The following is a 27,323-nucleotide window of genomic DNA, read 5'->3' as shown; positions in this document are numbered from 1 at the left end:
TCAGCAATTTATCACTTCTAGCCCTGGTGAAAATCCCACTTCAAGTTCCAGTGTGCTAGATTCCGGATATCAGCTCCATATTTCTAAAGAAAGTATTGGAAATGTGGCACCTGCAGCCAACCGTGAGACCCTGCTCTGGCTTCATGGCCGCTGGCACAGCTATTAAAAAAAAATGAGCAGGGATGTTGACACAGGGAGGAAGTGAGAGAGTGAAGCCCCGCACTGTCCTGGAAAGGCAGAGTAGTATCCAAAATTCAGACCAGTTATTTGGCCTGTATAACAGACGCCACAACGACCAGCATACAGGAGATTACAATAAGCAGAGAAACAGTGAGAATGCGCCGGTTTTAATTTATAAAAGAAAAGAGTCTTCAAGCCGGAAGCTAAACAGAGCTGAGTATTGTGTGGAGAGGCCGAACTGGCGGACATACTGATGGTCTGTAGAATATCATGAATGATATCTGACACTTAAAGGCGATGGGGTCTATTTAATAAGCCTTGGATGGAGATACAGTGAACGGAGGTAAAGTACCAGCCAATCAACTCCTAACTGTCATTTTTCAAACACAGTGACATGGCAGTGAGGAGCTGATTGGCTGGTACTTTATCTCCGTCCACTTTATGTCCATCCAAGGCATAGTACATAGACCCCTATGTCATGTGGTAGAGTCACTAGAAGACAGTGACATATTGGAGAATATGTGAGTGTGTTCATGCCTCCATCTGACGGATATAATGCTTGTAGGAAGGAGAGCTGCTGCTATGGCACATCTGAGGGTGGGAACATCGTGTTTTCAGTTTCTCTTTAAGGGGTACATTTACTAAGCAGTGATAAGAGCGGAGAAGTGAGCCAGTGGAGAAGTTGCCCATGGCAACCAATCAGCACTGAATTAACGTCTATAATTTGATACTATAAAATGATACAGAGCTGCTGATTGGTTGATGGGGAAATTTCTCCACTGGCTCACTTCTCCGCTCTTATCACTGCTTAGTAATGGTACCCCTAAATGATCTTAGCAACATTACCACATCTTATATAATAAACGGCTAACGCTGCTCCTCACTTCTATGGGAGGAGTTCAAGAGTTTTGTGTGCCGGCGTCCATTAGATGGCGCCCGGCGGAGCAATTTAATTGTTGCACTGTACGAGAGGGCACAGCTGCCGGCGCTGATATTACTGTTATGTTGTTCCGTCATTTTGACAGGCTGGTAACTAGTGGCTGCAAGAAAATGAGATTTTATATATAGACATTTGCTGTGACTTGCCCCCTGGTCCAGCTGCAAAATGCAACAAATTGTGCCATTTTACATCACAGATGTCATTCATTAGGCCACACCATAGGAGTGTCTGTAATGGCTGCAGGGTGTGCAGTGCACAAGAGCGCCCCGCACTGCACACCCTGCGCCCAGAGCATACCTAACTGGTGCCGGCAAGTGGGTCCATCCTATACAGCGCCATCTTCCCAGTAATATATTTGGAAAGATGGCGCCATGCAGTGAAAGCCGGGATAACTAGCCTGTGGGTGACTGGACAGAGCAGCAGAGTAAGATATAGAGACAAGAGTAGAAACACACCACTCTTTTCCAGTATATTTACCTTAATACAGATAACCCAAAGTGTTCATATGCCCACCTGAGGTTAAAACTTTGTTGTGAATACTTTATTTAAATTTGCCTAGGCATCTAGACTTACTATGTGCAGTAATTTGCCCATGGTCACTGTCCTTCAGTGGGCCAAATGTGTTATTAGTGTGTTCCCATTCTATGCCACTTCAGTTTGAACATTAACAAATTGTGTTTCCTTGGTCCATCCTGCACATTAAATTCTTTTCTTGCATTTTACTTATTTATCAAATTCCGGAACCAACCACATATCTTCCATAAACATTTCTACCCAGAGCTGGAATAAAAGGGGACACATGCCCCACGCCTTGCTCTCCAAGAGGCCCCCTGGCCAGACTCAGGAACTTAGGGCTAGATTTATCAAAGCTTAGAGAGAGATAACGTGTAGAGAGATAAAGTATCAACCAATCAGCTCCTGATATTTTTCCTGTTATTTTTCAAACACAGCCTGTAACATGGCAATAGCTGATCACTCTTGAAGGCTGATGTTTGATACACACTAGGCCAACCAGAGACCTATCTGACGATTGGTAAGTACGTATACACTTATCGATCGTCGTTCCAATTAGAGATGAGCGCCTGAAATTTTTCGGGTTTTGTGTTTTGGTTTTGGGTTCGGTTCCGCGGCCGTGTTTTGGGTTCGAACGCGTTTTGGCAAAACCTCACCGAATTATTTTTGTCGGATTCGGGTGTGTTTTGGATTCGGGTGTTTTTTTCAAAAAACCCTAAAAAACAGCTTAAATCATAGAATTTGGGGGTAATTTTGATCCCAAAGTATTATTAACCTCAAAAAACATAATTTACACTCATTTTCAGCCTATTCTGAACACATCACACCTCACAATATTATTTTTAGTCCTAAAATTTGCACCGAGGTCGCTGTGTGAGTAAGATAAGCGACCCTAGTGGCCGACACAAACACCGGGCCCATCTAGGAGTGGCACTGCAGTGTCACGCAGGATGTCCCTTCCAAAAAACCCTCCCCAAACAGCACATGACGCAAAGAAAAAAAGAGGCGCAATGAGGTAGCTGTGTGAGTAAGATTAGCGACCCTAGTGGCCGACACAAACACCGGGCCCATCTAGGAGTGGCACTGCAGTGTCACGCAGGATGGCCCTTCCAAAAAACCCTCCCCAAACAGCACATGACGCAAAGAAAAAAAGAGGCGCAATGAGGTAGCTGTGTGAGTAAGATTAGCGACCCTAGTGGCCGACACAAACACCGGGCCCATCTAGGAGTGGCACTGCAGTGTCACGCAGGATGGCCCTTCCAAAAAACCCTCCCCAAACAGCACATGACGCAAAGAAAAAAAGAGGCGCAATGAGGTAGCTGACTGTGTGAGTAAGATTAGCGACCCTAGTGGCCGACACAAACACCGGGCACATCTAGGAGTGGCACTGCAGTGTCACGCAGGATGTCCCTTCCAAAAAACCCTCCCCAAACAGCACATGACGCAAAGAAAAAAAGAGGCGCAATGAGGTAGCTGTGTGAGTAAGATTAGCGACCCTAGTGGCCGACACAAACACCGGGCCCATCTAGGAGTGGCACTGCAGTGTCACGCAGGATGTCCCTTCCAAAAAACCCTCCCCAATCAGCACATGATGCAAAGAAAAAGAAAAGAAAAAAGAGGTGCAAGATGGAATTATCCTTGGGCCCTCCCACCCACCCTTATGTTGTATAAACAAAACAGGACATGCACACTTTAACCAACCCATCATTTCAGTGACAGGGTCTGCCACACGACTGTGACTGATATGACGGGTTGGTTTGGACCCCCCCCAAAAAAGAAGCAATTAATCTCTCCTTGCACAAACTGGCTCTACAGAGGCAAGATGTCCACCTCATCTTCACCCTCCGATATATCACCGTGTACATCCCCCTCCTCACAGATTATCAATTCGTCCCCACTGGAATCCACCATCTCAGCTCCCTGTGTACTTTGTGGAGGCAATTGCTGCTGGTCAATGTCTCCGCGGAGGAATTGATTATAATTCATTTTAATGAACATCATCTTCTCCACATTTTCTGGATGTAACCTCGTACGCCGATTGCTGACAAGGTGAGCGGCGGCACTAAACACTCTTTCGGAGTACACACTTGTGGGAGGGCAACTTAGGTAGAATAAAGCCAGTTTGTGCAAGGGCCTCCAAATTGCCTCTTTTTCCTGCCAGTATAAGTACGGACTGTGTGACGTGCCTACTTGGATGCGGTCACTCATATAATCCTCCACCATTCTATCAATGTTGAGAGAATCATATGCAGTGACAGTAGACGACATGTCCGTAATCGTTGTCAGGTCCTTCAGTCCGGACCAGATGTCAGCATCAGCAGTCGCTCCAGACTGCCCTGCATCACCGCCAGCGGGTGGGCTCGGAATTCTGAGCCTTTTCCTCGCACCCCCAGTTGCGGGAGAATGTGAAGGAGGAGATGTTGACAGGTCGCGTTCCGCTTGACTTGACAATTTTGTCACCAGCAGGTCTTTCAACCCCAGCAGACCTGTGTCTGCCGGAAAGAGAGATCCAAGGTAGGCTTTAAATCTAGGATCGAGCACGGTGGCCAAAATGTAGTGCTCTGATTTCAACAGATTGACCACCCGTGAATCCTTGTTAAGCGAATTAAGGGCTGCATCCACAAGTCCCACATGCCTAGCGGAATCGCTCCGTGTTAGCTCCTTCTTCAATGCCTCCAGCTTCTTCTGCAAAAGCCTGATGAGGGGAATGACCTGACTCAGGCTGGCAGTGTCTGAACTGACTTCACGTGTGGCAAGTTCAAAGGGCATCAGAACCTTGCACAACGTTGAAATCATTCTCCACTGCACTTGAGACAGGTGCATTCCATCTCCTATATCGTGCTCAATTGTATAGGCTTGAATGGCCTTTTGCTGCTCCTCCAACCTCTGAAGCATATAGAGGGTTGAATTCCACCTCGTTACCACTTCTTGCTTCAGATGATGGCAGGGCAGGTTCAGTAGTTTTTGGTGGTGCTCCAGTCTTCTGTACGTGGTGCCTGTACGCCGAAAGTGTCCCGCAATTTTTCTGGCCACCGACAGCATCTCTTGCACGCCCCTGTCGTTTTTAAAAAAATTCTGCACCACCAAATTCAAGGTATGTGCAAAACATGGGACGTGCTGGAATTTGCCCATATTTAATGCACACACAATATTGCTGGCGTTGTCCGATGCCACAAATCCACAGGAGAGTCCAATTGGGGTAAGCCATTCCGCGATGATCTTCCTCAGTTGCCGTAAGAGGTTTTCAGCTGTGTGCGTATTCTGGAAAGCGGTGATACAAAGCGTAGCCTGCCTAGGAAAGAGTTGGCGTTTGCGAGATGCTGCTACTGGTGCCGCCGCTGCTGTTCTTGCGGCGGGAGTCCATACATCTACCCAGTGGGCTGTCACAGTCATATAGTCCTGACCCTGCCCTGCTCCACTTGTCCACATGTCCGTGGTTAAGTGGACATTGGGTACAACTGCATTTTTTAGGACACTGGTGAGTCTTTTTCTGACGTCCGTGTACATTCTCGGTATCGCCTGCCTAGAGAAGTGGAACCTAGATGGTATTTGGTAACGGGGGCACACTGCCTCAATAAATTGTCTAGTTCCCTGTGAACTAACGGCGGATACCGGACGCACGTCTAACACCAACATAGTTGTCAAGGACTCAGTTATCCGCTTTGCAGTAGGATGACTGCTGTGATATTTCATCTTCCTCGCAAAGGACTGTTGAACAGTCAATTGCTTACTGGAAGTAGTACAAGTGGGCTTACGACTTCCCCTCTGGGATGACCATCGACTCCCAGCGGCAACAACAGCAGCGCCAGCAGCAGTAGGCGTTACACGCAAGGATGCATCGGAGGAATCCCAGGCAGGAAAGGACTCGTCAGACTTGCCAGTGACATGGCCTGCAGGACTATTGGCATTCCTGGGGAAGGAGGAAATTGACACTGAGGGAGTTGGTGGGGTGGTTTGCGTGAGCTTGGTTACAAGAGGAAGGGATTTACTGGTCAGTGGACTGCTTCCGCTGTCACCCAAAGTTTTTGAACTTGTCACTGACTTATTATGAATGCGCTGCAGGTGACGTATAAGGGAGGATGTTCCGAGGTGGTTAACGTCCTTACCCCTACTTATTACAGCTTGACAAAGGGAACACACGGCTTGACACCTGTTGTCCGCATTTCTGGTGAAATACCTCCACACCGAAGAGCTGATTTTTTTGGTATTTTCACCTGGCATGTCAACGGCCATATTCCTCCCACGGACAACAGGTGTCTCCCCGGGTGCCTGACTTAAACAAACCACCTCACCATCAGAATCCTCCTGGTCAATTTCCTCCCCAGCGCCAGCAACACCCATATCCTCCTCATCCTGGTGTACTTCAACACTGACATCTTCAATCTGACTATCAGGAACTGGACTGCGGGTGCTCCTTCCAGCACTTGCAGGGGGCATGCAAATAGTGGAAGGCGCATGCTCTTCACGTCCAGTGTTGGGAAGGTCAGGCATCGCAAACGACACAATTGGACTCTCCTTGTGGATTTGGGATTTCAAAGAACGCACAGTTCTTTGCGGTGCTTTTGCCAGCTTGAGTCTTTTCAGTTTTCTAGCGAGAGGCTGAGTGCTTCCATCCTCATGTGAAGCTGAACCACTAGCCATGAACATAGGCCAGGGCCTCAGCCGTTCCTTGCCACTCCGTGTGGTAAATGGCATATTGGCAAGTTTACGCTTCTCCTCCGACAATTTTATTTTAGGTTTTGGAGTCCTTTTTTTTCTGATATTTGGTGTTTTGGATTTGACATGCTCTGTACTATGACATTGGGCATCGGCCTTGGCAGACGACGTTGCTGGCATTTCATCGTCTCGGCCATGACTAGTGGCAGCAGCTTCAGCACGAGGTGGAAGTGGATCTTGATCTTTCCCTAATTTTGGAACCTCAACTTTTTTGTTCTCCATATTTTATAGGCAGAACTAAAAGGCACCTCAGGTAAACAATGGAGATGGATGGATTGGATACTAGTATACAATTATGGACGGACTGCCACGGTTAGGTGGTATAAAAAAACCACGGTTAGGTGGTATATATTATAATAATAATACAATTATGGATGGACGGACTGCCTGCCGACTGCCGACACAGAGGTAGCCACAGCCGTGAACTACCGCACTGTACACTGGTTGATAAAGAGATAGTAGTATACTCGTAACAACTAGTATGACACTATGACGACGGTATAAAGAATGGAAAAAAAACCACGGTTAGGTGGTATATATTATAATAATAATACAATAATGGATGGACGGACTGCCTGCCGACTGCCGACACAGAGGTAGCCACAGCCGTGAACTACCGCACTGTACACTGGTTGATAAAGAGATAGTAGTATACTCGTAAACTAGTATGACACTATGACGACGGTATAAAGAATGGAAAAAAAACCACGGTTAGGTGGTATATATTATAATAATAATACAATTATGGATGGACGGACTGCCTGCCGACTGCCGACACAGAGGTAGCCACAGCCGTGAACTACCGCACTGTACACTGGTTGATAAAGAGATAGTAGTATACTCGTAACAACTAGTATGACACTATGACGACGGTATAAAGAATGGAAAAAAAACCACGGTTAGGTGGTATATATTATAATAATAATACAATTATGGATGGACGGACTGCCTGCCGACTGCCGACACAGAGGTAGCCACAGCCGTGAACTACCGCACTGTACACTGGTTGATAAAGAGATAGTAGTATACTCGTAACAACTAGTATGACACTATGACGACGGTATAAAGAATGGAAAAAAAACCACGGTTAGGTGGTATATATTATAATAATAATACAATTATGGATGGACGGACTGCCTGCCGACTGCCGACACAGAGGTAGCCACAGCCGTGAACTACCGCACTGTACACTGGTTGATAAAGAGATAGTAGTATACTCGTAACAACTAGTATGACACTATGACGGTATAAAGAAAGAAAAAAAAATACCACGGTTAGGTGGTATATATTGTAATACAATTATGGATGGACGGACTGCCTGCCGAGTTCCGACTGCCGACACAGAGGTAGCCACAGCCGTGAACTACCGCACTGTACTGTGTCTGCTGCTAATATAGACTGGTTGATAAAGAGATAGTATACAATACATACAACAATGAATATACTACTATACTGGTGGTCAGGCACTGGTCACCACTAGTCACACTGGCAGTGGCACTCCTGGAGCAAAAGTGTGCACTGTTTAATTTTAAATTAATATAATATTATGTACTCCTGGGGGCTCCTGCTATAACAACCTGCAGTGCTCCCCAGTCTCCCCCACAATTATTATAAGCTTTGCCTTTTATACATTGATGTGCAGCACACTGGGCTGAGCTGAGTGCACACAGACTGAGTCACACTGTGTGACTGGCTGCTGCTGTGTATCGTTTTTTTTCAGGCAGAGAACGGATATAGCAGAGAACGGATATATATTAAAATAAATAAAAGTTAACTAACAACAACTGCACTGGTCACTGTGGTAAACTCTGTCTGACTCTGCACAATCTCTCTCTCTCTTCTAATCTAATTTCTAATGGAGAGGACGCCAGCCACGTCCTCTCCCTATCAATCTCAATGCACGTGTGAAAATGGCGGCGACGCGCGGCTCCTTATATAGAATCCGAGTCTCGCGAGAATCCGACAGCGTCATGATGACGTTCGGGCGCGCTCGGGTTAACCGAGCAAGGCGGGAGGATCCGAGTCTGCTCGGACCCGTGAAAAAAACATGAAGTTCGTGCGGGTTCGGTTTCAGAGAAACCGAACCCGCTCATCTCTAGTTCCAATGTGTTGTGCCTGACATCACAACTGGGTGGGCATTTAAATTTGCCCACCCAGTTGTGCTGTCAGTCACTGGCAGCCTCTGCATCAAGCTTATGGGCGGTCGGTCTGCGGACCACCCGTACACACAGCATGATACTCCTCTGCCTTGGTTACTGCTTCCCATGCACAAGTTCAGGATTTTGCCCGTGCTGCATCCTTTCAGTGGAACGCGCTCCCCCGCTCCATTAGACTCTCCCCGACCTTGCAAAGCTTTAAACGGGCACTGAAAACCGACCTATTTATCAAAGCGTACCCCTCCAATGCATAGCCTAGTCTTTAGGCTGCTCCTCCATCCCCCTGCCCCATGCCTTGAACATCTCTGCTTTGCTTGCATACTGCCATCAGGCTTCCTCCTGCTTGCTTGCACCTCATGTCATCTGTCTGTCGCCCCTCCCCACTAGATTGTTAGCTCTTCAGAGCAGGGCCCTCTTTCCTCTTGTTATCTAAGCCCTCTTCTCGACACATTTCACTCAGCGACCATCTTTACCTGCTTTTTCTCCTACTGGTCAAGGCTCCTCTCTATCTTTGGCCGCCAACCCTAAGTAGTACAATGATTACTCCCTCGCTACTAACATCTACGCTGTATTATGTTTTGAGAATTGTGGTGCTCTCTGTTACCTGCACTCTATTTTTGTTTTTTATTTACTGTTATGCTAAGTTTTGTCTCCCTGTACTGTCCTTTGTACGGCGCTGCGAAACACTTGTGGCGCCCTATAAATAAAATGTAATAATAATAATAATAATATATCTGCAGAAATATCGGCCAATGGCTGTGTCTTAGTATGCCAAGCTGTGACTAGTTATGCCATTCATTCATTCATTCCTATGGCCGTGCACGTCATAGTTGAGGGCACACTAGTCGCGACTACTTTGCTGCGGATGAAAAACTCAGCAGCAAAGCCGAGCGTGGCTACATCTGTATATATATTGATACAAATTGATCACTTTTCCTGCCCTTCTATTAAAATATTATCTACTAACAGTATTACTATAACTGGAATCTTAGCTGCAACTCAGCAGCAAGAGATCTATCTAACAATATTAGGGATGACCGAAACCTACCGAACATCCCGTCCCGAGCCCGGATCCGAGTCCGGCTCGGGACTTTCCACCAGACTCGGGAACCAGAACGAGGCAAAACGTCATCATCCCGCTGTCGGATTCTTGCAGGTTTTGGATTCCATATAAGGAGCTGCGCGTCGCCGTCATTTTCACTCCAGTTCTGGAGAGTGTAGCGAGAGGAAGTGTCTCCTCAGTGTCTGTGCGGGAAAGTGGTGTGGCGTGTGGGGTGGCAACCTGCTCTTTTGTGTCATACCAGTGCTGTCTTGTGCTGCATCAGTCCAGTGGTGGTGTCTTGTGCTGCATCAGTTCAGTCAAAGTGGTGGAATCCTGTGCTGCCATAAGTCCAGTGCTGCTGTATAAGTCCAGTCCAGTGCAGTGGTACTGTCTTGTGCTGCATCAGTCCAGTGGTGGTGTCCTGTGCTGCCATAAATCCAGTGGTGGTGTACTGTGCTGCCATAAATCCAGGGGTGCTGCCGTATAAGTCCAGTCCAGGGGTACTGCCGTATAAGTCCAGTCCAGTGGTGTAGCCGTATAAGTCCAGGGGTACTGCCGTATAAGTCCAGTCCAGGGGTACTGCCGTATAAGTCCAGGGGTACTGCCGTATAAGTCCAGGGGTATGGCCGTATAAGTCCAGGGGTACGGCCGTATAAGTCCAGTCCAGTGGTACTGCCATATAAGTCATGGGCTACTGCCATATAAGTCCAGTCCAGGGGTACTGCCGTATAAGTCCATGGGTACGGCCGTATAAGTCCAGGGGTACGGCCGTATAAGTCCAGTGGTGCAGCCATATAAGTCCAGTCCAGTGGTACTGCCGTATAAGTCCAGTGGTACTGCCGTATAAGTCCAGTGGTACTGCCGTATAAGTCCAGGGGTACTGTGGTATAAGTCCAGAGGTACTGTGGTATAAGTCCAGGGGTACTGCGGTATAAGTCAAGTCCAGGGGTACTGCCGTATAAGTAGGGGTACTGCCATATAAGTCCAGGGGTACAGCCGTATAAGTCCAGTCCAGTGGTACTGCCGTATAAGTCCAGGTGTACTGCCGTATAAGTCCAGGGGTACTGACGTATAAGTCCTGGGGTACTGACATATAAGTCCAGGGGTATTGACATATAAGTCCAGGGGTACTGACATATAAGTCCAGTCCAGTGGTGCAGCCGTATAAGTCCAGACCAGTGGTACTGTCGTATAAGTCCAGGGGTACTGCCGTATAAGTCCAGGGGTACTGTGGTATAAGTCCAGGGGTACTGCGGTATAAGTCAAGTCCAGGGGTACTGCCGTATACGTAGGGATACTGCCATATAAGTCCAGGGGTACTGCCATATAAGTCCAGTCCAGTGGTACTGCCATATAAGTCCAGGGGTACTGACATATAAGTCCAGGGGTACTGACATATAAGTCCAGGGGTACTGACATATAAGTCCAGGGGTACTGACATATAAGTCCAGTCCAGTGGTGCAGCCGTATAAGTCCAGTGGTACTGCTGTATAAGTCCAGGGGTACTGTGGTATAAGTCCAGGGGTACTGCGGTATAAGTCAAGTCCAGGGGTACTGCCGTATAAGTATGGGTACTGCCGTATAAGTCCAGTCCAGGGGTACTGTCGTATAAGTCCAGAGGTACGTATAAGTCCAGGGCTACTGCCATATTAGTCCAGGGGTACTGACATATAAGTCCAGTCCAGTGGTACTGCCGTATAAGTCCAGGGATACTGCCGTATACTGTAAGTCCAGTGCAGGGGTACTGCCGTATAAGTCCAGTCTAGGGGTACTGCCGTATAAGCCAGTCCAGGGGTACTGCTGTATAAGTCCAGTCCAGGGGTACTGCCGTATAAGTCCAGTCCAGGGGTACTGCCGTATAAGTCCAGTCCAGGGGTACTGCCGTATAAGTCCAGTCCAGGGTTACTGCCGTATAAGTCCAGTCCAGGGTTACTGCCGTATAAGTCCAGTCCAGTGGTACTGCCATATAAGTCCAGGGGTACTGCCATATAAGTCCAGGGGTACTGCCATATAAGTCCAGTCCAGTGGTACTGCCGTATAAGTCTAGGGGTACTCCCATATAAGTCCAGGGGTACTGTCATATAAGTCCAGGGGTACTGCCGTATAAGTCCAGTCCAGGGGTACTGCCGTATAAGTCCAGGGCTACTGCCGTATTAGTCCAGGGGTACTGACATATAAGTCCAGTCCAGTGGTGCAGCCGTATAAGTCCAGTCCAGTGGTGCAGCCGTATAAGTCCAGTTATACTGCCGTATAACTCCAGTGGTACTGCCGTATAAGTAGGGGTACTGCCGTAGAAGTCCAGGGGTACTGCCGTAGAAGTCCAGTCCAGTGGTACTGCAATATAAGTCCAGGGGTACTGCCATATAAGTCCAGTCGTGTGGTACTGCCGTATAAGTCTAGGGGTACTACCATAAAAGTCCAGGGGTACTGCCATATAAGTCCAGGGGTACTGCCATATAAGTCCAGGGGTACTGCCATATAAGTCCAGGGGTACTGCCATATAAGTCCAGGGGTACTGCCATATTAGTCCAGGGGTACTGCCATATAAGTCCAGGGGTACTGCCGTATAAGTCCAGGGCTACTGCCGTATTAGTCCAGGGGTACTGACATATAAGTCCAGTCCAGTGGTGCAGCCGTATAAGTCCAGTCCAGTGGTGCAGCCGTATAAGTCCAGTTATACTGCCGTATAACTCCAGTGGTACTGCCGTATAAGTAGGGGTACTGCCGTAGAAGTCCAGGGGTACTGCCGATAAGTCCAGTGGTACTGCCGTATAAGTCCAGGAAAACTGCTGTATAAGTCCAGTGCAGGGGTACTGCCGTATAAGTCCAGTGCAGGGGTACTGCCGTATAAGTCCAGTGCAGGGGTACTGCCGTATAAGTCCAGTCCAGGGGTACTGCCGTATAAGTCCAGTCCAGGGGTACTGCCGTATAAGTCCAGTCCAGGGGTACTGCCGTATAAGTCCAGTCCAGGGGTACTGCAATATAAGTCCAGGGGTACTGCCATATAAGTCCAGGGGTACTGTCATATAAGTCCAGTCCAGTGGTACTGCCGTATAAGTCTAGGGGTACTGCCATATAAGTCCAGGGGTACTGTCATATAAGTCCAGGGGTACTGCCATATAAGTCCAGGGTTACTGCCATATAAGTCCAGGGGTACTGCCGTATAAGTCCAGGGGTACTGCCGTATAAGTCCAGTCCATGGGTACTGCCGTATAAGTCCAGGGCTACTGCCGTATTAGTCCAGGGGTACTGACATATAAGTCCAGTCCAGTGGTGCAGCCGTATAAGTCCAGTCCAGTGGTGCAGCCGTATAAGTCCAGTTATACTGCCGTATAACTCCAGTGGTACTGCCGTATACGTAGGGGTACTGCTGTAGAAGTCCAGGGGTACTGCCATATAAGTCCAGTCCAGTGGTACTGCCGTATAAGTCCACCAATATTGTGCGGGCATTACATCTGGCCAAATTCCAGCACATCCCATGTTTTGCACATACAATTAATTTGGTGGTGTAGAATTTTTTTAAAAATGACAGGGATGTGCAGGAGTTGCTGTCGGTGGCCAGAAAAATTGCTGGCCACTTTCGACATTCAGCCACTGCGTGCCACTCCCAGATGGGCCAGGTGTTTGTGCCGCACACTTTCATCCAGCTACCTCATTGCACCTCTTTTTCTTCTTTGCATGATGAGCTGTTTGGGGCATAGTTTTCAAAAGTGCCACCCTGACTGACACTGCAGTGCCACTCCTAGATGGGCCAGGTGTTTGTGCCGCTTAGCAAAGTCATCCAGCTACCTCGGTGCAAACTTTTGGCCTAAAAACAATATTGTGAGGTGTTCAGAATAGACTGGAAATGAGTGGAAATGAATGTTATTGAGGTTAATAATACCGTAGGAGCAAAATTACCCCCAAATTCTGTGATTTTAGCTGTTTTTGTGTTTTTTTCAAAATTCATGCAGAACCGAAACCAAAACCCGAAAGGATGGTTTTGGCAAAACCAATCCAGATCCAAAATACAAGCGAGGATCCAGATTCAAAACCAAAATTACAAAACACGAAAAATGCCCGCCGCACATCTCTAAACAATCTGTAGCCTGATTTGAATACAAAGGCACTTTGGTAGAACCAGTGTGATGGCTACCTCTTCGTTTGTCACATATGTGGTCTAACTTACAAGTGATGTTTTCATTAGAGATGAGCGGGTTCGGTTTCTCTGAATCCGAACCCGCCCGAACTTCATGTTTTTTTACACGGGTCCGAGCGACTCGGATCTTCCCGCCTTGCTCGGTTAACCCGAGCGCGCCCGAACGTCATCATCACGCTGTCGGATTCTCGCGAGGCTCGGATTCTATCGCGAGACTCGGATTCTATATAAGGAGCCGCGCGTCGCGGCCATTTTCACACGTGCATTGAGATTGATAGGGAGAGGACGTGGCTGGCGTCCTCTCCGTTTAGAAATTAAAATAGATAGGAGAGTGAGAGTGAGACACTTCATTTACTTACTGGAGCTTAGGAGGAGTTATACTAGTGACTGATGACCAGTGACCTGACCCACCAGTGCAGTTTTATAATTTATTATTATTTAATAATCCGTTCTGTTCTTGTTCTCTGCCTGAAAAAAAAACGATACACAGTGACTCAGTCACACTCACATACCATATCTGTGCTCAGCCCAGTGTGCTGCATCATCTATGTATAATATCTGACTGTGCTCACACAGCTTAATTGTGGGGGAGACTGGGGAGCAGTTATAGGTTATAGCAGGAGCCAGGAGTACATATTAAACAGTGCACACTTTTGCTGCCAGAGTGCCACTGCCAGTGTGACTGACCACTGACCACTGTGACCAGTGACCTGACCACACTGACCACCAGTATAGTATATTGTGATTGTCTGCCTGAAAAAGTACACTCGTCGTGTGACTTGTGTGGTGTTTTTTTATTCTATAAAAATTAAAAAACTCATTCTGCTGACAGACAGTGTCCAGCAGGTCCCTCATTATATAATATATACCTGTCCGGCTGCAGTAGTGATATATATATATTTTTTATATCATTATTTATCATCCAGTCTATACTAGCAGCAGACACAGTACGGTAGTTCACGGCTGTAGCTACCTCTGTGTCGGCACTCGGCAGTCCATCCATAATTGTATACCACCTACCCGTGGTTTTTTTTTTCTTTCTTCTTTATACATACTACATCTCATTATCATCCAGTCTATATTAGCAGCAGACACAGTACAGTACGGTAGTCCACGGCTGTAGCTACCTCTGTGTCGGCACTCGGCAGTCCATCCATAATTGTATACCACCTACCCGTGGTTTTTTTTTTCTTTCTTCTTTATACATACTACATCTCATTATCATCCAGTCTATATTAGCAGCAGACACAGTACAGTACGGTAGTCCACGGCTGTAGCTACCTCTGTGTCGGCACTCGGCAGTCCATCCATAATTGTATACCACCTACCCGTGGTTTTTTTTTCTTTCTTCTTTATACATACTACATCTCATTATCATCCAGTCTATATTAGCAGCAGACACAGTACAGTACGGTAGTCCACGGCTGTAGCTATCTCTGTGTCGGCACTCGGCAGTCCATCCATAATTGTATACCACCTACCCGTGGGTTTTTTTTTCTTTCTTCTTTATACATACATCTCATTATCAACCAGTCTATATTAGCAGCAGACACAGTACGGTAGTTCACGGCTGTAGCTACCTCTGTGTCGGCACTCTGCAGTCCATCCATAATTGTATACCACCTACCCGTGGTTTTTTTTTCTTTCTTCTTTATACATACTACATCTCATTATCATCCAGTCTATATTAGCAGCAGACACAGTACAGTACGGTAGTCCACGGCTGTAGCTACCTCTGTGTCGGCACTCGGCAGTCCATCCATAATTGTATACCACCTACCCGTGGTTTTTTTTTTCTTTCTTTATACATACTACATCTCATTATCATCCAGTCTATATTAGCAGCAGACACAGTACAGTACGGTAGTCCACGGCTGTAGCTACCTCTGTGTCGGCACTCGGCAGTCCATCCATAATTGTATACCACCTACCCGTGGTTTTTTTTTCTTTCTTCTTTATACATACTACATCTCATTATCAACCAGTCTATATTAGCAGCAGACACAGTACGGTAGTTCACGGCTGTAGCTACCTCTGTGTCGGCACTCGGCAGTCCATCCATAATTGTATACTAGTATCCATCCATCTCCATTGTTTACCTGAGGTGCCTTTTAGTTGTGCCTATTAAAATATGGAGAACAAAAATGTTGAGGTTCCAAAATTAGGGAAAGATCAAGATCCACTTCCACCTCGTGCTGAAGCTGCTGCCACTAGTCATGGCCGAGACGATGAAATGCCAGCAACGTCGTCTGCCAAGGCCGATGCCCAATGTCATAGTACAGAGCATGTCAAATCCAAAACACCAAATATCAGTAAAAAAAGGACTCCAAAACCTAAAATAAAATTGTCGGAGGAGAAGCGTAAACTTGCCAATATGCCATTTACCACACGGAGTGGCAAGGAACGGCTGAGGCCCTGGCCTATGTTCATGGCTAGTGGTTCAGCTTCACATGAGGATGGAAGCACTCAGCCTCTCGCTAGAAAACTGAAAAGACTCAAGCTGGCAAAAGCACCGCAAAGAACTGTGCGTTCTTCGAAATCCCAAATCCACAAGGAGAGTCCAATTGTGTCGGTTGCGATGCCTGACCTTCCCAACACTGGAAGTGAAGAGCATGCGCCTTCCACCATTTGCACGCCCCCTGCAAGTGCTGGAAGGAGCACCCGCAGTCCAGTTCCTGATAGTCAGATTGAAGATGTCAGTGTTGAAGTACACCAGGATGAGGAGGATATGGGTGTTGCTGGCGCTGGGGAGGAAATTGACCAGGAGGATTCTGATGGTGAGGTGGTTTGTTTAAGTCAGGCACCCGGGGAGACACCTGTTGTCCGTGGGAGGAATATGGCCGTTGACATGCCTGGTGAAAATACCAAAAAAATCAGCTCTTCAGTGTGGAGGTATTTCAACAGAAAAGCGGACAACAGGTGTCAAGCCGTGTGTTGCCTTTGTCAAGCTGTAATAAGTAGGGGTAAGGACGTTAACCACCTCGGAACATCCTCCCTTATACGTCACCTGCAGCGCATTCATAATAAGTCAGTGACAAGTTCAAAAACTTTGGGCGACAGCAGAAGCAGTCCACTGACCAGTAAATCCCTTCCTCTTGTAACCAAGCTCACGCAAACCACCCCACCAACTCCCTCAGTGTCAATTTCCTCCTTCCCCAGGAATGCCAATAGTCCTGCAGGCCATGTCACTGGCAATTCTGACGAGTCCTCTCCTGCCTGGGATTCCTCCGATGCATCCTTGCGTGTAACGCCTACTGCTGCTGGCGCTGCTGTTGTTGCTGCTGGGAGTCGATGGTCATCCCAGAGGGGAAGTCGTAAGCCCACTTGTACTACTTCCAGTAAGCAATTGACTGTCCAACAGTCCTTTGCGAGGAAGATGAAATATCACAGCAGTCATCCTGCTGCAAAGCGGATAACTGAGGCCTTGACAACTATGTTGGTGTTAGACGTGCGTCCGGTATCCGCCGTTAGTTCACAGGGAACTAGACAATTTATTGAGGCAGTGTGCCCCCGTTACCAAATACCATCTAGGTTCCACTTCTCTAGGCAGGCGATACCGAGAATGTACACGGACGTCAGAAAAAGACTCACCAGTGTCCTAAAAAATGCAGTTGTACCCAATGTCCACTTAACCACGGACATGTGGACAAGTGGAGCAGGGCAGGGTCAGGACTATATGACTGTGACAGCCCACTGGGTAGATGTATGGACTCCCGCCGCAAGAACAGCAGCGGCGGCACCAGTAGCAGCATCTCGCAAACGCCAACTCTTTCCTAGGCAGGCTACGCTTTGTATCACCGGTTTCCAGAATACGCACACAGCTGAAAACCTCTTACGGCAACTGAGGAAGATCATCGCGGAATGGCTTACCCCAATTGGACTCTCCTGTGGATTTGTGGCATCGGACAACGCCAGCAATATTGTGTGTGCATTAAATATGGGCAAATTCCAGCACGTCCCATGTTTTGCACATACCTTGAATTTGGTGGTGCAGAATTTTTTAAAAAACGACAGGGGCGTGCAAGAGATGCTGTCGGTGGCCAGAAGAATTGCGGGACACTTTCGGCGTACAGGCACCACGTACAGAAGACTGGAGCACCACCAAAAACTACTGAACCTGCCCTGCCATCATCTGAAGCAAGAAGTGGTAACGAGGTGGAATTCAACCCTCTATACGCTTCAGAGGTTGGAGGAGCAGCAAAAGGCCATTCAAGCCTATACAATTGAGCACGATATAGGAGGTGGAATGCACCTGTCTCAAGTGCAGTGGAGAATGATTTCAACGTTGTGCAAGGTTCTGATGCCCTTTGAACTTGCCACACGTGAAGTCAGTTCAGACACTGCCAGCCTGAGTCAGGTCATTCCCCTCATCAGGCTTTTGCAGAAGAAGCTGGAGACATTGAAGGAGGAGCTAACACGGAGCGATTCCGCTAGGCATGTGGGACTTGTGGATGGAGCCCTTAATTCGCTTAACAAGGATTCACGGGTGGTCAATCTGTTGAAATCAGAGCACTACATTTTGGCCACCGTGCTCGATCCTAGATTTAAAGCCTACCTTGGATCTCTCTTTCCGGCAGACACAAGTCTGCTGGGGTTGAAAGACCTGCTGGTGAGAAAATTGTCAAGTCAAGCGGAACGCGACCTGTCAACATCTCCTCCTTCACATTCTCCTGCAACTGGGGGTGCGAGGAAAAGGCTCAGAATTCCGAGCCCACCCGCTGGCGGTGATGCAGGGCAGTCTGGAGCGACTGCTGATGCTGACATCTGGTCCGGACTGAAGGACCTGACAACGATTACGGACATGTCGTCTACTGTCACTGCATATGATTCTCTCACCATTGAAAGAATGGTGGAGGATTATATGAGTGACCGCATCCAAGTAGGCACGTCACACAGTCCGTACTTATACTGGCAGGAAAAAGAGGCAATTTGGAGGCCCTTGCACAAACTGGCTTTATTCTACCTAAGTTGCCCTCCCACAAGTGTGTACTCCGAAAGAGTGTTTAGTGCCGCCGCTCACCTTGTCAGCAATCGGCGTACGAGGTTACATCCAGAAAATGTGGAGAAGATGATGTTCATTAAAATGAATTATAATCAATTCCTCCGTGGAGACATTGACCAGCAGCAATTGCCTCCACAAAGTACACAGGGAGCTGAGATGGTGGATTCCAGTGGGGACGAATTGATAATCTGTGAGGAGGGGGATGTACACGGTGATATATCGGAGGATGATGATGAGGTGGACATCTTGCCTCTGTAGAGCCAGTTTGTGCAAGGAGAGATTAATTGCTTCTTTTTTGGTGGGGGTCCAAACCAACCCGTCATTTCAGTCACAGTCGTGTGGCAGACCCTGTCACTGAAATGATGGGTTGGTTAAAGTGTGCATGTCCTGTTTATACAACATAAGGGTGGGTGGGAGGGCCCAAGGACAATTCCATCTTGCACCTCTTTTTTCTTTAATTTTTCTTTGCGTCATGTGCTGTTTGGTGAGGGTTTTTTGGAAGGGACATCCTGCGTGACACTGCAGTGCCACTCCTAGATGGGCCCGGTGTTTGTGTCGGCCACTAGGGTCGCTTATCTTACTCACACAGCTACCTCATTGCGCCTCTTTTTTTCTTTGCGTCATGTGCTGTTTGGGGAGGGTTTTTTGGAAGGGACATCCTGCGTGACACTGCAGTGCCACTCCTAGATGGGCCCGGTGTTTGTGTCGGCCACTAGGGTCGCTTATCTTACTCACACAGCTACCTCATTGCGCCTCTTTTTTTCTTTGCGTCATGTGCTGTTTGGGGAGGGTTTTTTGGAAGGGACATCCTGCGTGACACTGCAGTGACACTCCTAGATGGGCCCGGTGTTTGTGTCGGCCACTAGGGTCGCTTAGCTTAGTCATCCAGCGACCTAGGTGCAAATTTTAGGACTAAAAATAATATTGTGAGGTGTGAGGTATTCAGAATAGACTGAAAATGAGTGTAAATTATGGTTTTTGAGGTTAATAATACTTTGGGATCAAAATGACCCCCAAATTCTATGATTTAAGCTGTTTTTTAGTGTTTTTTGAAAAAACACCCGAATCCAAAACACACCCGAATCCGACAAAAAAAATTCGGTTAGGTTTTGCCAAAACGCGGTCGAACCCAAAACACGGCCGCGGAAACGAACCCAAAACCAAAACACAAAACCCGAAAAATTTCCGGCGCTCATCTCTAGTTTTCATCTCATGAATGTTGATGTACCATTTATTTGAATGTACCAGATAGGGACACATTTTGACATACAGTGTAATAAAAGCCACATTCGGTATGAGCTAGCATTCTGTCTAGGACGGTAATAAAGTGGCAGCATTTCGTCAAGCAGAAAAAGTGGGATCAGATCTCCAGCTATTTGGTGCATGTGTATTAACTGCAATTAGTATTGTAAAAAGTTTTTAAATGGAGATATTGCTTTAATACATTTTGTAAGATTTTTATTATATGTCAAAATGTATCACTATCACTATTAATGGTATATCAACATTGACTTGTAAGACCACATAGGTGACAAACTGAGAGGTAGCATCACACTGTCTACCAAAGCACCCTGTGACTGAAATTATAGCAGCATCCTCAAGCCCACTCTATCCAACAGGTGTTGACGTCATGGGCAGTAGATGTGAGCTGACAGTTCAGTGAATTGACGGACCACCACTCACCAGCTCTTGTATCCATGTAAGATGAGGGAGAACAGATGAGGGTGGAAATAGACCTAACAGAACTCGTCAATGCAATCCCCATCCAAGAAGGCTGGGTCCAGGGGCACACCTAAGCTATTTGGCTAGAGTGCTCATTTACAGATTCATCTCACTTGTCACTTAACATCCCTTGTTGTGCTGAGAACGCTGATCCCACTTTCCAATTAGTGAATAAGATTCCTGGGCATGACTGACCAAGTAGTGTCCCTATGTGTTACACCTCTCCTAACAAAAGAGCCACTGCGGTATATTCAATTGAAGTCGGATCCATTTCGACATTCATTTGCTGTAGTGCTGTCTCCCCCCCCCACACTCTCTGCTCCCGCATCACAGCCGCCGCTCACGGCAGCGCCACACGGCTCCGGCAAGCGAGGTCTCGCTTGCTGGAGCCGGGTGGATGCTGCTGTGAGTGGCGGCTGTGACATCCTCCGGCGCTGCTCTCCCCCATCTGCCCGTGACTCTCCCCGTCTCTGCTCCCGCATCTCACTTCGACTTTTTTTTCAAGTCGAATTGAGATGGTCGAAAAGGGGGCCAAAACCTGTCAGTTTTGGCCCCGTTTTCAACAGAAGCAAGCGGATCGACAGCTATTCCGCCAATCCATGTGCTTTTCGACAAGTCGAATTCCTCGACTTGTCAAATAATTTGGGGTTAGATTCAATAGGTCGGAACCCCTTCCGACCTAAAAAAGTTGAAAACTGCCGTCTTTTCGACAGACGGCAGCTTTCGACTTCAATTGAATATACCCCACTGTGTGCTATACTACTTTTACACCAAAATCCCAGGAATTTGAACTCGGGACAATCCCAGGGTGGACACAGCTTTAGACCCATTTACACTGCATTTCGACCCAGAATATTGCCATATCAGCCCCGTTTATATTAAACTCGGATAAGCCATGCTTTTCCAGATGGATGTCATTAGAAATGGTCTTTTTTAAGAGCTGACAAAGATGAGATCATAAAAGAGAGGGGTGGGGACTACTCACAGCATTACAGCAATGCAGTTTTTGGTGTAGATTAGGCTTTGAGCAGGCTGTGGTGCAGACTGCAGTTCTAGCTGCGGCACTGCGGCAGGCGGATGTGGCTGTGGGCCTGCCTGCATTTAGGGCGGCAGGCAGTGTCAGACAGGAGCATGAAGGGCCCACCGGGGAAATGCTGTAATAGGGTCAGCATGATCAGCCTCCACACAGGCTTGAGTAACATATATATATATATATATATATATAATACTTGAGTAACATATATATATATATATATATATATATATATATAATACTGCTACTGTACAGGATGTACAATATTGTACAAGATTAATAACAGCAATACACTGTAGAGAATACACCATAGTCCTGAACAGTATAATGTAACATATATATAATTCAAGTGCACAGTTTGGAACCTGATTCCCAGAGGAGGAGGTGGGCCCTCAGGCAGTGGGGCCCACTGGGGTTTTCCCCTGTATCCCTGTGGGCCAGTCCAGCCCTGTTTACACTGCCACAGGACCCGGATCCTTAGCGGGTTCAACCTGCAACATTTCCCGGGATGGATTGGCGGGGCACGGGACCCAGGATATTTTTCATGGGGCCATTTACACAGAGGCCAGACCTGGATCTACCTGGCAATAACCCGTGATATTTCTTTGGTGTAAAAGGGGTATTACTTAGTAGAAACACCCTCTGTTATTCACTGCATTGCAAGGAGTAGCTCTGGAGGGGCAGCTGGACCCTACTCTCTAGTAGTCAGTGGCTGTGTATACAGAACACCACCCCCAAGTAATTATTTCCATACAGTAATTCAAATCAAATTTATAATGCAATGTTACATCTCTATCCATGTTAGCAGCTAATCTGTATCTACAGTATGTAATACCTATGCATATGAAGTTCAGAGGGAGGCCAGTTCCTCGCTTGGACCTAAACACATGCGACCCCTTTGTCTGGATTGCTACATAAAATAAAAAATATGTAAACACTTCGGGGTCTATTAATGAAGCAGTGACAAGTGTGGAGAAGTGAGCCAGTGGAGAAGTTGCCCATGGCAATCAATCAGCATTGAAGTATGGTTGGTGTAATGGTTAGTATTACTGCCTCACAGCACGGAGGTCATGGGTTCATTCCCATCACGGCCCTAACTGTGTGGAGTTTGTATATTCTCCCCGTACTTGCGTGGGTTTCCTCCGGGTACTCCGGTTGCCTCCCACAATCCAAACATATACTGGTAGGTTGATTGGCTCCCAACTAAATTAACCCTAGTGTGAATGTATGTGTGTGCGTGTACATGTGGTAGGGAATATAGATTGTAAGCTCCACTGGGGCAGGGACTGATGTGAATGGACAAATATTCTCTGTAAATTCGCTGTGGAATGTGTGTGCGCTATATAAATAACTGGTAATAAATAAATAAATAAAATTTTTAATTTCCATACTATAAAATTATATAGAGCAGCTGATTGGTTGTCATAGGCAACTTCTCCACTGGCTCACTTCTCCACACTTTCACTGCTTCATGAATAGACCCCTGACGCACGGATGCCCCAAACTTCATATATGTCTCTTACTTTAAATGCATATTCCTCCTACATATCACTATTAATGCAGTTTGCATTGTTTTTTGGATGTGCTGTTTTTACACATTACAGTGTCTGGGTGATGGCAATATTGCAAGCTACAAAATATTTGGACCTCTGTATAAATGGAGGATGCTCATTATTCTAGGATAACTTACCTTCTTGCTAAATGATGTGAATGGGTCAAGACGTTCCTCATATTGGGAAGAATACCGGAGTTCGGTGTCATCACTCTTACCGCCCTGGTGGGATGGAAAAGAGACGATACACTTCACAATAAATAGGTATAACATAATAGAAGTCAGATAATTGGATATGTGTCATGCTAAAGTAAATACAGGTATTAGCCATTTAAAAGTGGACAAGAAGGAATACAGCAAATCATAACCTTGGATTAGCATCATTCATCTTGGAAACGATATCACCTAAAATAAAACCTATGATTTATGTAAAGTGAATGATCTCAAACCATTCTATTGTAGATTGCAAAAATGGCAAATTGAGGATTATGCTGTATGCAATCCCTTTGTCAGCATTCGCAGGCCGAGATTCAATTGTTTTATCGCGCCCAATCTCTCATCCAAAGCGAGTGGAGATCAGGGGGCAATATTCAATTGTTGTTTTTTTTATCATGCTGATCCTGCCCAGAGATGTCGTGGGGTTAACTGTGTAAAGCTGCTAAACCCGATCAAAGTAATGGGCTCGACATGAAAAGTCACTTTGTAAAAAAGTGGAACTGCCTGCCATAATGTGTAAAAAAGGGGGACTGCCTGTCATACTGTGTAAAAAAGGGGGACTGCCTGTCATACTGTGTAAAAAAAGGGGGACTGCCTGTCATACTGTGTAAAAAAGGGGGACTGCCTGTCATACTGTGTAAAAAGGGGGGACTGCCTGTCATACTGTGTAAAAAAGGGAGACTGCCTCTCACAATGTGTAAAAAAGGGGACTGGCTGCCATTTTGTGTAAAAAAAGGTTAACTGCCTGTCATACAGTGTAGAAAAGCGGGACTGCCTGCCATAATGTGTAAAAAAAGAGGGACTGACTGTCATAATGTGTAAAAAAAACAGAACTGCCTGCCATAACGTGTACAAAAAGGGGACTGCCTGTCATACTGTGTAAAAAAAGCAGGACTGCCTGCCATAATGTGTAAAAAAGGGGTACTGCCTGTCATATTGTGTAAAAAATTTTTAGGACTGCCTGCCTTAATGTGTAAAAAAGGGGTACTGCCTGTCATATTGTGTAAAAAAAGGGGGACTGCCTGCCTTAATGTGTAAAAAAGGGGTACTGCCTGTCATAATGTGTAAAAAAGGGGAACTGCCTGTCACAATGTGTAAAAAAGGAGGACTGCCTGCCTTAATGTGTAAAAAAGGGGTACTGCCTGTCATACTGTATAAAAAAGGAGGACTGCCTGTCACAATGTGTAAAAAAGGGGGACTGCCTGTCACAATGTGTAAAAAAGGGGGACTGCCTGTCACAATGTGTAAAAAAGGGGGACTGCCTGTCACAATGTGTAAAAAAGGGGGACTGCCTGTCACAATGTGTAAAAAAGGGGGACTGCCTGTCACAATGTGTAAAAAAGGGGGACTGCCTGTCACAATGTGTAAAAAAGGAGGACTGCCTGCCTTAATTTGTAAAAAATCGGGACTGCCTGCCTTAATGTGTAAAAAAGGGGGACTGCCTGTCACAATGTGTAAAAAAGGGGACTGCCTGCCATATTGTATAAAAAAGGGTGACTGCCTGTCATACTGTATAAAAAAGCAGAACTGCCTGCCATAATGTGTAAAAAAGGGGGACTGCCTGTCATACTGTGTAAGAAAAAGCAGGACTGTCTGCCTTAATGTGTAAAAAGGGGACTGCCTGCCATATTGTATACAAAAGGGTGACTGTCTGTCATACTGTGTAAAAATAAGCAGGACTGTCTGCCTTAATGTGTAAAAAAGGGGGACTGCCTGTCATACTGTGTAACAAAGGCGAACTGCCTGTCACAATGTGTAAAAAAGGGGGACTGCCTGCCTTAATGTGTAAAAAAGGGGACTGCCTGCCATATTATATACAAAAGGGTGACTGCCTGTCATACTGTGTAAAAAAAGTGGGACTGCCTGCCATAATGTGTAAAAAAGGGGACTGACTGTCATAATGTATAAAAAAAGGGGGACTGACTTTCCTAATGTGTAAAAAAGGAGGACTGCCAGTCATACTGTGTAAAAAAGGGGGACTGCCTGTCATAATGTGTAAAAAAGGGGGACTGCCTGCCATAAAGTGTAAAAAAAAGAGTGACTGCCTGTCATACTGTACAAAAACAAAAGCGATATTGCCTGCCAAAATGTGTAAAAAAGGAGGACTGCCTGTCATACTGTGTAAAAAAAAAAAGCGGGATTGCCTGTCATACTGTGTAAAAAAAAGCGGGATTGCCTGACTGTCATACTGTGTAAAAAAGGGGGACTGCCTGCCATACTGTGTAAAAAAGGGAGACTGCCTGCCACACTGTGTAAAAAAGGGGAACTGCCTGTCACAATGTGTAAAAAAAGGGACTGCCTGCCATATTGTGTAAAAAAAGAGGACTGCCTGTCATACTGTGTAAAAAAAGGGGGACTGCCTGTCATACTGTGTAAAAAAGGGGGACTGCCTGCCATAAAGTGTAAAAAAAGAGGGACTGCCTGTCATACTGTACAAAAACAAAAGCGATATTGCCTGCCATAATGTGTAAAACAGGGGGACTGACTGTCATACTGTGTAAAATAGCAGAACTGCCTGCCATAATGTGTAAAAAAGGGGGACTGCCTGTCATACTGTGTAAAAAAAAGCGAGAGTGCCTGCCAAAATGTGTAAAAAAGGAGGACTGCCTGTCATACTGTGTAAAAAAAAAAGCGGGATTGCCTGTCATACTGTGTAAAAAAAGCGGGATTGCCTGACTGTCATACTGTGTAAAAAAGGGGGACTGCCTGCCATACTGTGTAAAAAAGGGGGACTGCCTGTCACAATGTGTAAAAAAGGGGACTGCCTGCCACAATGTGTAAAAAAGGGGACTGCCTGCCATATTGTGTAAAAAAAGAGGACTGCCTGTCATACTGTGTAAAAAAAGGGGGACTGCCTGTCATACTGTGTACAAAAAGGGGAACTGCCTGTCATACTGTGTAAAAAAAAAAGGGGGACTGCCTGTCATACTGTGTAAAAAAAGGGGAACTGCCTGTCATATTGTGTAAAAAAGGAGGACTGCCTGTCATACTGTGTAAAAAAGGAGGACTGCCTGTCATACTGTGTAAAAAAGGAGGACTGCCTGTCATACTGTGTAAAAAAAAAATGGGACTGCCTGTCATACTGTGTAAAAAAAGGGGAACTGCCTGTCACAATGTGTAAAAAAGGGGACTACCTGCCATATTGTGTAAAAAAGCGGGACTGCCTGTCATACTGTGTAAAAAAGCGGAACTGCCTACCATAATGTGTAAAAAAGGAGGACTGCCTGCCATAATGTGTAAAAAGGGGGACTGCCTGCCATACTGTGTAAAAAAGGTGGACTCTGCTGCCTAATGTGTAAGAAAGGGGGACTATGCTTGCCTAATGTGTAAAAAGGGGGACTGTCTGCCATACTGTGTAAAAAAGGGGGACTGCCTGCCATACTGTGTAAAAAAGGGGACTGCCTGCCATATTGTGTAAAAAAGTGGGACTGCCTGTCATACTGTGTAAAAAAGCGGAACTGCCTACCATAATGTGTAAGAAAGGGGGACTATGCCTGCCTAATGTGTAAAAAGGGGGACTGCCTGTCATACTGTGTAAAAAAGGGGGACTGCCTGTCATACTGTGTAAAAAAGGGGAACTGCCTGTCACAATGTGTAAAAAAGGGGACTGCCTGCCATATTGTGTAAAAAAGGGGGACTGCCTGTCATACTGTGTAAAAAAAGGGGGACTGCCTGTCATACTGTGTAAAAAAAAAAGGGGAACTGCCTGTCACAATGTGTAAAAAAGGGGACTGCCTGCCATATTGTATAAAAAAATGGGACTGCCTGTCATACTGTATAAAAAAGCGGAACTGCCTGCCATAATGTGTAAAAAAGGGGGACTGCCTGCCATAATGTGTAAAAAGGGGGACTGCCTGCCATACTGTGTAAAAAAGGGGGGACTGCCTGCCATACTGTGTAAAAAAAAGCGGGATTGCCTGTCATACTGTGTAAAAAAAGCAGGATTGCCTGACTGTCATACTGTGTAAAAAAGGGGGACTGCCTGCCATACTGTGTAAAAAAGGGGGACTGCCTGTCACACTGTGTAAAAAAGGGGACTGCCTGCCATATTGTGTAAAAAAAGAGGACTGCCTGTCATACTGTGTAAAAAAAGGGGGACTGCCTGTCATACTG

General features: G+C 46.4%; 1 protein-coding gene across 1 annotated transcript in view; it reads right to left on the bottom strand.

The window, feature by feature from the left end:
• CUX1 (cut like homeobox 1) overlaps positions 1–27,323 on the bottom strand; it is a 622,185-nt gene that overhangs the window by 20,178 nt on the left and 574,684 nt on the right. The window contains exon 19 of the mRNA XM_063956059.1: positions 23,133–23,216. Coding sequence (XP_063812129.1) covers positions 23,133–23,216 — 84 coding nt within the window. The remainder of the gene's footprint in view (positions 1–23,132; positions 23,217–27,323) is intronic.

The sequence above is a fragment of the Pseudophryne corroboree genome, chromosome 2 (assembly GCF_028390025.1).
Source record: "Pseudophryne corroboree isolate aPseCor3 chromosome 2, aPseCor3.hap2, whole genome shotgun sequence".
NCBI lineage: Eukaryota > Metazoa > Chordata > Amphibia > Anura > Myobatrachidae > Pseudophryne > Pseudophryne corroboree.
The sequence above is the reverse complement of the archived record's forward strand: the minus strand, read 5'-3'. Positions and strand labels throughout refer to the sequence as shown.